The sequence below is a fragment of the Anneissia japonica genome, unplaced genomic scaffold (genome assembly GCF_011630105.1).
Source record: "Anneissia japonica isolate Jap-2015-1 unplaced genomic scaffold, ASM1163010v1 scaffold275_len1219475_cov178, whole genome shotgun sequence".
NCBI classification, from domain to species: domain Eukaryota; kingdom Metazoa; phylum Echinodermata; class Crinoidea; order Comatulida; family Comatulidae; genus Anneissia; species Anneissia japonica.
The window spans coordinates 1,174,433-1,189,571 of record NW_022752912.1 but is presented as its reverse complement, the minus strand read 5'-3'; the positions used below and the strand labels follow the sequence as shown (position 1 = coordinate 1,189,571).

The window sequence follows — 15,139 nt, the reverse complement described above, 5'->3', positions numbered from 1 at the left end:
CATCATCATCATGAAGAAAACCTTTATTTATCATCTATAACTGAACCGTTTAACTTCCACCTAACTCAAAACCCATAACAGCAATACCATTACAATACAACCCCTCCTCTGGGACACCTCCATTAAGGGGACACCCGTTTCCAGCAAATATAATGTAATCCCTATTAAGGGAACGTACAAGGACACTTTATAAGTGTGCCAAATGGTCAAATAAACACTTTTTCAACTTGTGTTAAGGGGACACTATTACTCGTGTTCCGCACGAGCCTAAATAAATGAAATGAAAAAAAAAATCATATCATAATTGTATTATATTTGCGTCGCAAATAATTGTTACAATTAAGTGTATATATCAATTCGTTTTTAGGTTAATTAAAACAAAATGATAAACAATCTATTCCATCATAGTTTAACTACGTGCAAAAACCCATATTGAGTGAACAATTTAGTGTCCCCATGTGCGAAGAGAAAATTAGCCTCATGGACTCATAAGAGAAGCCCTCATCATTCACCTTAACGACGGCCTAAAATAACAGGATGATATATTTATACAATATTCCATCAATAAACTATATCACATAATTTCATCGATTTTTAGAGTAAATCTTGGTCAGGAGGTCAATAAACGAATTATCGCAATTATTTTGGCAACCTACAGTAGCGATTGTTAATTATTCATTAGCACTGCAATAAATGAATTGATATTAATTGCATGTAAAGCGCATAGATGCACTGCGCAATATGCATACATACATTATTACTATTATTATTATTATTATTATTATTATTATAAATTAATTATTATCATTATTAATATGACCGGGTTTCCATAACAACTCAAGCATAAACTTAAAATAGTATTCGTCTCCTCAAAGAAGATCCTTTCATCTTCTCGTTGTAAATTTCGTCGAATAACTCATTTTGAGCGACGGTAAACTGTGTCTTCCAATCACCGACAACACCTACAATAAGGAGATTATGAAAGAAGATGATAAACATTATGATTTCAGGTAGGCCTACACAAAATAAAAAAAAAACAAGTTGAGCAAACGAAAGATGCATATTTGATGCACGCTGAGGCTACGCCCTCTAGTACAGCCAATTACAGGCTAGGGTTAATATCATGGTGTTTACATTTCCAAATGGATATGAGCAACTGTACTCACAAAAATCCAGTCAGGTACTTGACGAGTTATAATTTCTTTACTTGCCCAAATCGACATATCATATTTTAAGATGTAGGCCTATTTATTGTTTTTTGTTATCAGAAAATTAGTGACTAAGTTAAGGCTGAACATACCTTTTCTCAAAACGCTAAACTTCTGATTTGGATCACCTATGGCTTCTAGTTTAGGAAGGTTTTCAAGCTGTTTATTCAAGTCAACCGGTAATTCACCAGTAAATATCGATTTCATGCTGGAAAATGTTGTATTATTCACAATTAGGTCAACTTGTTCATCCGTCATGTGACGAGAAACGAAATCACAAAGCTGAATAACACATCCTTTGTGATCCTAAAATTTAAAAGCGTAATAACACAGCAAATAAATATTTTTGCACGCCATATTTTGTTATGGAGGAGCGTACCGATGTGGTAGTTGATAAATACAACGGGTTCAGCCGAAGGGGCGCGCGGCTTCGTATGTAGACGTCATGCATGATTTCAGCAGTTATGTTTTGTATTTATTTTCTCGATAAATTGTGGGCCCTGTCTGTAATCACACAGCATAGCAAAATACAGTCCGTACAAGTAATTCCTTCATGGTACAACCAATGTAAGAAAAAATAAGTTGTCCCTGTGTGTTTTTCTTTCCAAAAATTAGGATCCCTGGAATATTATCAATTCACGGGGCCACAGAGTGTGAAATAATACATAGGCCTAGTTAGTCTTATTTTATATTGGACCCAAAGATCTTATAATAACCGTTGAGGTCTAGTGTCATTAATATAAATAATGACATCGTAGGAAGCCATGGTTTATAAATAATTCGTTATGCAAATTACGAAGTAATAAATATTCACCAGTGCTTTTTAAATTACAATTAGGGCCTATTGTGTGTGGTCTACAGGTCGCAGACCATCACTTATCGCAAGTGGCACATAAAGAGATACAGCAGATTATTGAATCCAGTGGTGGCGCCATATATAATGGCACTCTACCTCAACGGTTATTTATATATAATTGGCATTAAGAAACCATTATTTAGATATAATGACCTTGACTCGATAACACGTGTGCATTATATACATATAATGAGTTTGAAGTCCAAGCATTATATACGTATAATAGTTTTGCGACAGCTATTATTTATATATAATGAAATGTAAAAGCAGTTATATATAATGAATTTGAAGTCAATTCGTCATTTATATAATGAAATCAGTAAACTTATTATATACAGTATAAATAATTGTAAGTTACTTTTCATTATTTATATATAATGATTTGTTACCTTTTCATTATTTATATATAATGATAATAATAATAATAATAATAATAATAATAATAATAATAATAATAATAATAATAAATTGGAGAATTTGTATAGCGCCTGTTAAAAAAAATAATTTTTTGTCACTGGCCCTTAAAGATGAAAGAGTTATTGATTAAAGAGATTTTTAAGAGGTTTTAAGGAGGATCTTGAATGCATTTAAATGGAATTAGTGAACTTATTATATATAAGTAATTGTAAGTTACCTTTCATTATTTATATATAATGATGTGTTACCTTTTCCTTATTTATATATAATGAAACCAGTAACCTTATATATAATGTTTGGTTACCCTTTGATTATTTATATATAATGAAATCAGTAAACTAATTATATATAAATAATGAAAACGTTAACGCGATTATTTACATATAATCTTTTAGACGTAAATGCATTATATATAAATAATAGGTGATCTATTCAATTATATGTTCTAAATAATGAATTATATATAAATAATTGTGTTAAATAATAAATTTACACTTGGCGCCTCATACAGGTAGGTCTACTACTGGGTGGAGATAAAACACAACCGAAGTGCACAGCAACTATATTGTTGATACTGTATATCAGGTCCAGGTGAAGTTACTGATAAGCCTAGAGAATACATTAACAAACATCCATGCTGATAAAATATGTCCCTCTTTCGCTTCTTTGTTCTGACCCCATAAAATTCGAAGACAGGGCCCACTGTTTGTCGAGGAGATTATGATGGACTAGAGGGCACTCGGAGAGTGCATTCCTCCGCCCACACCATAATTCTCCTCAGCATTGACCTAAATTTCCCCCCGCATATTGTCCCCATAAAAAATAGGGAGAAAAAAAAACAAGTAGATTCCTTGGGATTTGAACCCGGGGCTGGTAGTGTGGAAAACACTCTGCTAACAATTTACGGTCATTATGTTTGTTTACACTTTACCGGCACACGCACCGACACACACTCGTCTATACGGCAAACAGTTATACTGTACAAGCTTTTCGATCATTGTGTCCTTGACCTTTGACCATGGACCTAGATAAACACTATGGACTGTAGGCTGTTCACAACAAATATGCCGACAGACAACTAGTAAATAACTAAATAAACAAACAAGCAAAAACATAACTTTCTGCCAACTTCGTTGGCGGAGGTAACTAAATAGGCCTAGCTGAAATTATGCATGATGTCAAAATACTACCGGTAGGTGGTATACTTACGAGTTTTATTTCTTCGTAAGTTAAGAACAAGAAATTCTTCGCATCACGGTGTTCATAGTATTTCAGGTTGATATCAAACCAAGATCCACACATCACTGAAATAATGATGAAACCAATTTCTATTTTTCCATAGGGATACGGAAATGCTTATGCACTGCGATTAAAATCAATTAAGAGATCACATGTTCGTCTTTCATTTTAACGATCATCTTAACATCTAAACCAAGATCCACACATCACTGAAATAATGATGAAACCAATCTAGGCCTACTATATTTTCGCCATAGGGATATGAAGATGAATAACAGCTGATCATGTGCTCACGTCTTTTATTTTTTCGTTATTTTACATTTTTCAAAATAGGCTATTTTTAAAAAAATTTAAGCCTCAGATATCAAACCAAGATCCACACATCACTGAAAAAATGATAAAACCAAGCTGTACGGTATACGTTCTATAAGGATACGGAAATGATTATGCACCGCAATTAAAATCAATTAAGAATAATAACAGATCACATGTTCGTCTTTCATTTTAATGATCATCTTTACTTTAAAAAGTTTAAATTTTTAGAAATAAGTGTCAATTTATTCCCATTTTAAAAATGTCTTAAAAATTATTAAAATCAAACTATTCAATATTTTCTCTTGTAAAACAATTATTTTTGTGTGTGTGTTTTTGGTGACGTTCGAATGTTTCATTCGGCTCATTGTTTAATTGTTTTTGTGCCGTTGATTTTGTTATTTCTACCTTCTTGAATAAGATGAATAGATTAAAGGAAATTCATTTACGCCAGGGAAAATGTAAATATTATGAAATCTGGTACCGATGACAATAATGATAATGACGACGATAATGATGACGATAACGATGATAATATTGACGATAATGATGACGATAATGATGATGATGGTAATATTGATATCAATATTGATGACTATACAGTAATGTCGATAATGATAATGATTACCATAATGATTATAATAATTACGAAGATGATGACGAAAATTGTGACCGATAGTAATGGTGATAGGCATAGATTATGGTAATGATTTTTATAATACTAATAATGGTTTACTAAAACATTTACGGTCGAAATATAGTATGTATTGCTGCTCTTGACAACATGAAATATTATTTAAAGTCTACTCACTGTCAGGTTTCAAAAATGCTGCTAGAAAGTTCTCCCATTTCTCATACTCTTCCAGGTATCGTCGCTCTTTCAAAAAATGCCAGTAGGATACAGCTGTATCTTTTGGATTTCGCCCAACGTACACAACCTATAGCGATAATTAGGCCTAATGAGAATATTCATGAAATGTGATCTCGCTTATATTGATTGAACGGCAGCAATAAACTAATTTCGTTTAGATTGTCGATAATGACATTGAACTATTAAAATATGACGTATGTAAATTAGCAAATTTTGTGTTTTCACGTCATCACGTAAGGACGCATGCGCACTTCAAAGTAGAAGGAGACCCAGCAAGTTTAAACGTTAGGCCTACTTTATTAAGAAGATGGCCGGCTCACCTTTCCTTTACCCTCAAACACTTCTTTTGGTAGGATATCTACGGGAACATGTGTCATCATGACTCTCGGCTTATCTGTCGGGAAGCTGTCATATTTTTTGAATAAATTGAAGAATTCTAAAGGAATAGTATGGCCATATTCCTTAACCTTTTCCAGGTCTCCCCCACAAACAATATTCTTCATAATTTCTGTCATCCAATGGGTTCCTGATGAATACACAATACAATTCAATTTTAGGTAAAACGAACAAAATATTGCTTAGTCGCCCTTGTCATCATCATCACGGTTATGAGTCTCAAAGTGAGCTTACCTCGCTATTAGCACTGTTGTTCGAATCTCACTTACCGGTACTTCGCGGTATGTTCTGTTGTACCAACAGACACAGTAAGTCAAGTTATTATTATTATTATTAATAATAATAATAATAATAATAATAATATTAAATTATTATTATTATTATTATTAGCCGCCTGTTGCACATTATGTAATCACGGAGTGTCGATAGAATAACAAACCTTGGTGTGATCAAACTTTGTTGGAGAATTATTTAAAGTAGGGACAACATATGACAGAACTAAATGGATTATTGATACGCTATACTCAGTCTTGATTCTGTTTTAGAGGTCTTTAACCTGTTTTACAAATTTGTTTTTTGCTTATATTATTAATTGTAGTTAAAGTTCAGCATAGCACTGTGCCAGATTGCCACCCCTTATTTAAATATTTGTGAGGGTCTAATACCTTTTTAGGACTACATTGACTCACCGGACTTAGGGTATGTGACGATAAACACATCATCATGTCTGACCTTAAACTTTCTCAATTCTTCTGGCATGTCATCACACGCCATTGGCGGCCATCTGAAGCCATTTATTACCATATCACCCAGGAGGGGAGCTGGTTTGTCTTCCATTCTGAAGTTCGTTTGGCCCGTATACTGCTGACACAACTATATCACAATATGTTTAAACAATGCTCAGAAAGTGAACCTGCATTATTATGTGGCACATCATGTATCCATTATCTCTGAGTAAACAATGTTGACCGAACAGAATAGGATTGATAAAAACGACACACCATAAAAGCTCAATGCTTTGGTCATTCAACTATCTATTTTTTTTATTTTGGTTTGTATCAATGTTTTAATAAGTAGGCCTACGTGGATTCCGTCTTAGAAAGCACCAGCATTAATCACACCAGGACGTATACGCTCTCAAAGTTTACCCGTTAAAACATAACGGCAAATGTTTGCCCATGATTGGCATGATGATGTCATATGTTACACCCAAATATGGGCATACCAAATTTATTTGTCACATAGATTTTGATAATGTGTACTAAGCTTTGTGCCAATTTTCTTTGTTGCTTTGGATTTAACGTTTTTCTTACTGAGCATTCTTGTATTTCATTTCATATATTCAAATATTAAATAATTTTAATTTAACAAATTAAAACCTACTTCATCAATTACATAAAAGACAATGGAAGTTTATCGGTAGATCAGCCCAAGCCACTGAGACATTACAGTAATGACAAGTATGTGTTGGGTTTTGTATTCTGTATCCTAACTGATACACTGTGAAATCCAACTTTGACACGCCCATTGTGTTTTCAAAGCCATTTTCATCGAACCTTACTTCCGTATTTTTAATTTTCTTTCAGCTCTAGCTCTAGCGAGGTAGTAGATCGGCTATCCAGCACAGGGGCCGAGCAGGGTCGAAGGGAGTTCCCACGGCACACCGTATCCACGAACTATAAACACAGTGAAACGAAGCGAAGAGCGTCTTTTCTTGCTCATATATTGTTATATTTAAGATACTATTAAAACATGGCTGAGGAAGGAATTAGATGGAGCTGTCAGAATGGAGACATAGATAACCTGAAAAGTTCGATTGACAGGGTATGGTGACTGGTATTCGTCCAATGTTTCGGTTTTTAAAAACTTCCGAAAAGCTAGGCTTAGCCTAGACCTACTTAGCTGGGCCCTCTATAGCACACTGTAATTGAATGCATAAGCTAGTATAGCAAGTACAATATTAGATAGGTAGGCCTATAGTAAGCCATAGTAAGCTGGAACTAGCTGATGATAATTCAGTTAAAACTTTTCTAAATAATATGTTCCTATCAACAAAACCAAGGAGGTCGCCTAGTAAATATATTTTTAATACTTCCTTGACATTATTAAACCTATTAAGTAATTTTTAAATACTGTACATACAAGTGCATGATTGGATTTCTTTGGCGTGAATCACACAAAAGGCTAACCCACAAAATTGCTATTATTAATAACCTTTTCTAGTGGTAAATGAAGATAAAAGAATCCCCAAATATATTCCAAATAGTGTACTGTGTTCTTCAACATGCACTTGAGCCATTTTGCGCTTGGGACCAAAAGAGCATCTCATCCAAAAAGTGGTAAGCTATCGAAATTTTCACTCCAGCCCTCCATTTGCAACATAAAGAAATTAGCGAATAAAATTGAGCCAAGAACCAAGGTTTATGTAGAAATCTCCACAGTTCAGTCGCTTTCTAGTCAAAAAAGCCTATTGCCGTTTTGACTTGATACCATTCAGCACACACACTGCCAAATGAGCTGAGCTAATTCAGTTGAAACAATAGGAGGAAATGTATTTAAAAGAATCCAAATATTTTTTTTTTTAAACAAATCTCTATATACATACATTTTACATACATTCTACCATGATGTCATAGGAAATGTTTGATCACCTCTTCCTTAGATCAATATGTACCATTCCACTAAAAAAAATTTTTTTGCATAAAATTGCTGTTGTGGTACTTGTCATCTTGTTATTGCCGTTTTAGATATTGCCGTTTTGACTTGATACCATTCAGCACTGAGCTAATTCAGTTGAAACAATAGGAGGAAATGTTTTTTTACACAATTTCTTTGTTCGTTCAAGTGCAGCATAGGGCTTTTACATTTAGGAGGAAATGTTTTTTATACACAATTTCTTTGTTCGTTCAAATGCAGCATAGGGCTTTTACATTTTATAATTTTTATCAACAGCCTGGTTTCGATATCAACGCATGCATAGGAAAGCGACCACCTTTACATATTGCAGCTGACTACGGCCAATTATCTGTCATCGAATTCCTTGTGAAAAATGGGGCGGAAGTAAATGTATGTATTCAAAAGAATCCAAATATATATTTTTATTTATTTATCAAATCCCTATATACATACATTTTACCATGATGTCATAGGAAATGTTTGATCACCTCTTCCTTAGATCAATATGTACCATTCCACTAAAGATTTGTTTTTGCATAAACTTGATAACAATCAGCGAAAAATACATACCTTCCTTGGAGGTAAGAATGATTACAGAAGTGTCATTCAGTGTTCTACCAATTGAAAAATTTTTACTGGTTAATTTGTCCATATAGAGCCAGCTAAGCACACACAACTTCAGATATTGCCAATTTTAAGTGGATTTAAATGGCTTCAAAAAACAATAATACGTAATCATAGCTTAGTCCTGGAAAGGAATGATGTTCGTTTATTGAAAGAAGGCCAGCCTAGTCAACCTAGGCCTAATAATGTGCTTTTTTATTTTACCAACACACAATTTTTACTGGTTGGTCAGTTATTTTTACTGGTAAAATTGACAGCTAAAATGGCTTCGGGAGAACACTGGTCATTATTTTGTGGGTGGATGATTTATGGTCTTTGTATTGATTTTATCTTCTACAGAAAAAAGATGAGTTGGGTATGAGTGCACTTTTAGCTGCTATCTATGAAAATCATTATGATTGTGTAGAATTCCTGTTAAAAAATGTAAGTTTCTACATACTGTATTTGTTATTATAATGGCCCCTTCCGCTAAACTCGGCCCCTTTTCGCTAAACTCTGCCCCTTGGATATTGTTGCTATGGTCCCACAAAATGACAGCTTGTTAGACATGCATGTTTTCCTGGCCCTGTTTCCGATTGGTCAGATGTTGAATTTGATTGACAGACACTCCAGACAGGTCACTGGCCTCACATGGGTTCTATCTGAAAAATCTGGATGTTCTGTGGGAGGAGCCAGTTGAGTGGTGATGGCAAAATAGCAAATATCATCCGTTTATTGAAGATATGCTTCAAAATGTTTGAATTAAATTAAACATTAAAAAATATTAGTTTTGTATTAATGTAGTTCACATTCAACTACCATAAGTAACATATCCTTGGGGATTGTGGTGGGGGTTGCACATCCTCAAAGAAAGCTCTTGCCTCCCTCTCCTCCCTTCCATAAAAATATTGCATTCATGGCTCAAGTAGGTCACATGATTGATTTTGCCTTATGTTGGCAGCTAAACACCCACAACTTAATCATGGAGAGCCCCTCATAATTTAACCTTCACTTCCCACTATGGCTGCCCCTGCCCCCTATGTCAGTACCATATTCGTTAGATAATCAAAATCGTCAAATTTAAGAAACATTTCATGCACTCGGTAATAAATGTGAAAAAAAAAATTCTGATTATATTTATTTCTTACTTCAGGGAGCTTCTACAAATGACACAGCGCCGAGTGGAGAAACTCTCCTAGAATGTGCCGAGCAAGAGAAATTAAAAGAACTCCTGCGGAAGTATAAAAAGTGATGTGGTGACTTTTTTCTGTATAAGTGTTATCATGTGTAATTCTCTGAGTATGGCTTAAAAGAGTAATATTGACACATCACTGGTTTCACATAGAAAGTATGGTAGTTAATAAGCCAGTTGGAAATGGATTTTAGAGATTTATACTCAATTTTGTGGGTTTTTTTTAGATGATACCAGTTTGGAAAATATGAGATGAAATAGTGACTGTACTTATCCCAGGATTATTTGTGGCTAAGCATTAATATTTTTTTTATTTCAAATAGCATACAGTACCTGGATCACTTGATGATGGGATTTTGAATTTAGCCATATAAAGAGCTATTCTCTTTTATATATAGACAATGGTTTCCTTAAAAAAATATATTTTTGTTTGACATTTCATGCAACTCTTTTTGAACAATGTTTACAAAAACAGTAATAATAGTTTTGTACAAGTTTAGTTCATTTACATTTCGCATATACTTTTGTATATGAAGTTAGTTTTCATTCATTGGACATTTTGAAAGTCAATAAAATTAATTCAAAATTGTCAAATTGGAAGAAACATTTTTGAATATTATAGAAATGTGTGATCCTTAATATTTATTGTTCTTCAAAAAAGAATGAAATTTAACTTTCCAAAATGTTTAATTGTTTAAATATATGTTTCCACCTTGCTTTATTCTGTTGCAACTTGAGTTTGGCTTTATCAAACCTTGAATAATTTGCAAAATTGCTGCTGGCAAGGTGTTCTACCATTTCATTACTCATTCGAAAGAAAATATGATTAATTACTGTATTAATCTGTAATTCACATGAAAGTTTTCAGCCTATTCAAAATAGCTTATTTCTTCCCAGGGGAAACAAAGAAATCTTTATAATTTTGAAATTTTAATGTTAAAAAATAATTCACCACTATCTTTCATTAACTACGGTGTATTTGGTTATACGATAATCATGTTCTGATCATTATATAACCTTAAAATTACAATAAATATATAAATTGCATTTGTTTGTATTTTGGTTTGCATTATTAACCTCGCCTTCCCGAAGGAGAAGTGTATTGCAATAGTGCGCGTCTGTGTATCCTTCCATGTGCTAACTCAAAAGACAGATTTATTTCAAAATATCATACATTGACAATGTTACATATATTTCAATGCCGATTGGAAGATGCAGGTTTTAGAATACTATTCATGGCCGGCGGAACCAGGGGGCCCGACCCCCACTTTTTGGCAGAAAATATATGCCATCTATGCAGATTTATGTATGATTGGCTCCCTCGCAATTCATATTCCCATCATCTTACTAGTGGGCGCCCAGCTTTGAAAAACATTCCGCCGGCTCTGTTATTTTATATATTTCCAGCTGCAACAGACAGAGCCAACTTAGGTACATCATTCACCCGAATGATTGTGATGCAAGGTCTGTTTGGCACATCTGAAGCTGATCGACAACGGGCCATTATTTTTTCAGAATATAGACATGCTGCAACAGGGCGACGGTTGGTAATCTCAGATTATCTTCTTGTTTATGTTGATTAGTGTCCAGATTGCAACAAATGTACTTAGGTAGAAGCCTTTGGATAAGTCCAACAAGACTGGAAAAGCGTGACCAGAGGATGATTTTTTTCTTGGTTTTCACAAGCAGTTTAGATAGTGCAGTGGGAATTGGGCAAATAGATTTGTTTTGCTTGCTCCAGAACTGTTGGGCTACATAGCATGCTGCATTTGACATCTGGCGCATTTGGAGGCATTTTATACTACTGTAGTCAGACGCACACAAACGTTCCCTAAACCTCCTGTCTAGCCTCATTTACTGTAATCCAGTTTTGTTCAAATCCCATGGCCGATTCTCTGCTAACACAAGAACACGCATACATATCCTGGGTTCCAGGCTCTAATTTTGGATTATTATTGCGCATATCTACAACATGCGCTTAACAATTCCAAATTAATCATCATTTATTTATTTTATCATTTAATTGTTACTCACTTTTTATTGCGATTAGTGTGCACCACACACTTGTGGCAAGCCTAATGGATACATGGAATTCGGTCAGCTTCAGTCCAATTCTGGGGTTCATTGTCAACCATCACTTGCCCATTTTAGTTAGTAAAATGGCAAGACCCACATTTTAAAGCTTGGAAAGGATCGCTTGGAAACATCATGCAAGTACTTTAAACTTTGGTAAACATTTACATATTTGCTAAAAATCACAAATAAGCTGACACTAGATTTGAGTCGGCCTAGCTTGAGCAACATAAAAGTTGTATTTGGCGTTGTACTGTATTTACCAGTTAGGAACTGGTTTGACAGATAAAACAAAAGGAGACATCAATTTTCTCGGCAATTTTTATTCATTCATTGTTTTACTGATGTACATAATTATCCAGAAATAATATTTAACGGTAAGATTTCTGGTAGCGGGCACGTGCTCCTGGACCGCCAAACTTCTTGGGCTCGCAGCGGCGTGGATCAGCAACTAATAATGATCGGTCGTACTGGATCAAAATGTCCTTGATCTCCTTCTTTGATGCTTCATCAACATCTGAAAACAAAATGGTTCAAATAATTGTTAATAAAAAGTATAAAAGTAAATCTAATAACTTATAATTTACACAGCATCTTTTACAATAAAAAACATTGGATCTACAACTCGGCAAACATGCAGAATGTCCAACCACCTCCACTCTCTGAAGAACACTGCATGTATTGTTCTCTGCACCTACCCCCCTGCCCCATGCATTTATTCTCCTAGTCGGTAAAATTAGCCCTATTATATGCCTCTTCTTTAAATGAGGAAAACAACAATGAAAAGGTTCAAAGTTCAATTTATTTTCCATACAACATAAACAAAATTGATACATATAAATATAAATTGCATGGAAGAAGGCTATTATAAGTTATGTAAATGAACTTAAGATACAGAACTTGAAGATATAGCCACATTTACTGAGTTGAAAAAAAAACCACATTTAGACCATAAGGTGAAACCAGAGCCTTGCAGGCGTCAACGTTCCTATGCATGATACATGACTTAAAAAGTATATAGACCCTATATATATATATATATATATATATACGTGTATATATGTATATATATGTTCGTATATATATATATATATGTGTGTATATATGTATATATAGGGCCTATATACTTTTTAAGTCATATATCATGCATAGGAATGTTGACGCCTGCAAGGCTCTTGTTTTTATCCAAATTGAGTCACCAAAATGGTCGCTCTTAGACACTTTTTAATAAGTACTTATTTACGGAACACTGTAATTTGCTCTGCTCAACGGAAACTGCTCAACGAAGTTAACGCTCAGAATTTATCGTTGAGTTTTGTACTCAACGGGATAACATACTCAACATATAGTCCCAATCGAATACGGCAATTGTATGCATGACAAACGTGCTCTAGTGAAGTGAACTCGAGGTTTGCCGCCTTACACCCAGAGTAGGCGACGGCCTAGCCTAGAGATATCGGGCTAGCCTAGGTAGAGATATTGGGCTAGCCTAGGCATAGCTTTACTATACGAAAGGTTAGACGAAGATATTGCACTATTTTAGGCCAGGGTATTTATTTTCCAACATTTAATTCTAATTTTTCGATATATTTTTTCTTTATTTTCATGAATTTTCCAAAAATAAAAAATCAAGGCGGGCGAAAAAAACGATGCGGGCGGGGACGCGAAACATGTTTTTTTTTTTATTTGGCCTAAAAGACAATTGCTAATTAGAAGGGGTCATTAATTAGAGGACCTGTATCTTTATAAAATTCCTCCATCATCACATTTAAACATCGTACTAGATATAAAACTGCAACACTAATGTTTGCCTAGTATAACTGAATGTTTACCTTGAATCTGAGGGCAGCTGGCTCGACAAGATCTAATGGTCTTCCGTTTACTTTGACCATTCCATTACCACGCTTGCAGTGGGCAACTGCAGTTGCGGTTTTCTGAAAATGACAATTTTGCAAAATAGTAAACCTCATCTACTGTATTATTTTAGCTTTCAATCACATGATCTTTATCCATTTACCAAAGCATAAACTTTTAATGTATTATTGGCTGTTTAAAAATATATCAAATTGTCATGCTTTGTAAATGAAAAATATGTAAATCAATGAAATGTATACAATTGAAGAGCAAACGCTAGTTCAAGAGGTAGTTTAGCTCAGTCGGCTAATCTGGTGGTAGCCACTGTGTGTGCACTGAACCATGGAGATATCCAGGTCCCCGGTTCAATTCCCATCCCTGCCTCTCCTTGTGTTTCAGTTAGAGGGCTGAAATACAAGTTACAATAGCGCACCGTCTTTTGGATGAGACGTTTAAGCCGTTGGTCCCATGTGCATTTATGGTCCATGTGCACGTTAAAAAACACAGTACACTCTTCGGAAAAGAGTAGGGGATTGTCTCCCGGTGTACTGTCCAATCACCACCAGAAGGAGCCCACTGGAAATACAGTAAGTCTTCTTCTCGATTTTCGTGGACTATCCTTGGTGTTTACACCGAATAAATCCAATCCAGTCACTTCAAGCGAAAAGGATCTCTAGTTTTGCGAACATTAACTTGTACGAATTCCTATTTTGACTGAACATTGACTATGATAGATTTTCGCCCTCTTTGGATTCCAATTTGCTATAACTTTATTCAATATTTAAAGTCATTTTCGTCTTATCAATTTGGGTATTGCCAAGTGCGAGAGCACAAGATCAAGAAAGTGAAAGCTTCATTTACACTATACTAACTAAGCTACTGCAGCCTGTGATGGATAGGCCTATATATATATATTTGATAGTGTAGTGCAGAACACCTCACTCACACATCTGATCTGAGTGTATTATTAATGCAGGCGCATGTTTCTTTTTTAAGACATTTGTGTACCGTCCTAGCAGTGTCGTCAGTCAGTGGATATTAGTAGGCCTAGCCTAGGCCTCCTTCTACATAGGCCTAGTTAGTGGTGTTGCAAGCAACACCTTGACAACTTCGGCACGACCGTCGACCAACCACATTGTCTTTCCGTTCACACATACCTTGCGACCGAACACTTGAACGGACTGCTGTTGCTGTTGTCTGGTAGCCATATCTACAGAGAAAAGCGAACATATAAAAATAATAATATCAAATTTCTGTGTGATCTAAAGAATAGCAGTTTATCGCAAAGAACAATCACAGAATCTGACGAATAAATCAACTTACTTTTTCACGGTCTTACCGAGTAAGCCTGGCATAGAAAAAGGAAGAGCATGATGGGCACTCTTCTGGACTCCGCCCCAGACGTTTATCAATTTCAATACGCCCTCAACGATTAATTACAG

The 15,139-nt window shown here is 34.8% G+C and overlaps 3 protein-coding genes across 3 annotated transcripts; 1 reads left to right on the top strand and 2 right to left on the bottom strand.

Annotated features, from left to right (window-relative positions):
* Nucleotides 1–5: 5 nt before the first annotated feature.
* On the bottom strand, nucleotides 6–6,344 carry LOC117122438 (amine sulfotransferase-like). The gene is made up of 7 exons (XM_033268009.1): nucleotides 5,989–6,344; nucleotides 5,224–5,429; nucleotides 4,844–4,970; nucleotides 4,091–4,106; nucleotides 3,691–3,823; nucleotides 1,301–1,514; nucleotides 6–962 (listed from the first exon to the last, which is right to left on the bottom strand). Exons 1-7 carry the CDS (start codon nucleotides 6,134–6,136, stop codon nucleotides 850–852), a joined length of 957 nt encoding a protein of 318 aa, XP_033123900.1. The 5' UTR covers nucleotides 6,137–6,344; the 3' UTR covers nucleotides 6–849.
* A 536-nt stretch (nucleotides 6,345–6,880) lies between these two features.
* On the top strand, nucleotides 6,881–10,817 carry LOC117122401 (myotrophin-like). The gene is made up of 4 exons (XM_033267954.1): nucleotides 6,881–7,123; nucleotides 8,252–8,365; nucleotides 8,939–9,022; nucleotides 9,732–10,817. The coding sequence occupies exons 1-4, from the start codon at nucleotides 7,052–7,054 to the stop codon at nucleotides 9,828–9,830; spliced, it is 369 nt and encodes a 122-aa protein (XP_033123845.1). The 5' UTR covers nucleotides 6,881–7,051; the 3' UTR covers nucleotides 9,831–10,817.
* Nucleotides 10,818–12,146: 1,329 nt separating this feature from the next.
* On the bottom strand, nucleotides 12,147–15,139 carry LOC117122437 (40S ribosomal protein S16-like). Its single transcript, XM_033268008.1, has 4 exons — nucleotides 15,037–15,139; nucleotides 14,855–14,907; nucleotides 13,661–13,777; nucleotides 12,147–12,367 (listed from the first exon to the last, which is right to left on the bottom strand). The coding sequence occupies exons 1-4, from the start codon at nucleotides 15,050–15,052 to the stop codon at nucleotides 12,215–12,217; spliced, it is 339 nt and encodes a 112-aa protein (XP_033123899.1). The 5' UTR covers nucleotides 15,053–15,139; the 3' UTR covers nucleotides 12,147–12,214.

Excerpts from the sequence above, each read along its gene's own strand:
- LOC117122438 (XM_033268009.1), bottom strand. The coding sequence starts at position 6,136 with ATGGAAGACAAACCAGCTCCCCTCCTGGGTGATATGGTAATAAATGGC. Across the intron at positions 1,515-3,690 it reads CTTACGAAGAAATAAAACTC|GATCACAAAGGATGTGTTAT; the intron begins GTAAGTATACCA and ends TTTAAATTTTAG. Across the intron at positions 963-1,300 it reads GTTTAGCGTTTTGAGAAAAG|GTGTTGTCGGTGATTGGAAG; the intron begins GTATGTTCAGCC and ends TCCTTATTGTAG.
- LOC117122401 (XM_033267954.1), top strand. The coding sequence starts at position 7,052 with ATGGCTGAGGAAGGAATTAGATGGAGCTGTCAGAATGGAGACATAGAT. Across the intron at positions 8,366-8,938 it reads AAAATGGGGCGGAAGTAAAT|AAAAAAGATGAGTTGGGTAT; the intron begins GTATGTATTCAA and ends TATCTTCTACAG. Across the intron at positions 9,023-9,731 it reads TAGAATTCCTGTTAAAAAAT|GGAGCTTCTACAAATGACAC; the intron begins GTAAGTTTCTAC and ends TTCTTACTTCAG.
- LOC117122437 (XM_033268008.1), bottom strand. Across the intron at positions 13,778-14,854 it reads TTCAAGTGTTCGGTCGCAAG|AAAACCGCAACTGCAGTTGC; the intron begins GTATGTGTGAAC and ends TGTCATTTTCAG. Across the intron at positions 12,368-13,660 it reads TCAAGGTAAACATTCAGTTA|TTTTCAGATGTTGATGAAGC; the intron begins TACTAGGCAAAC and ends TGAACCATTTTG.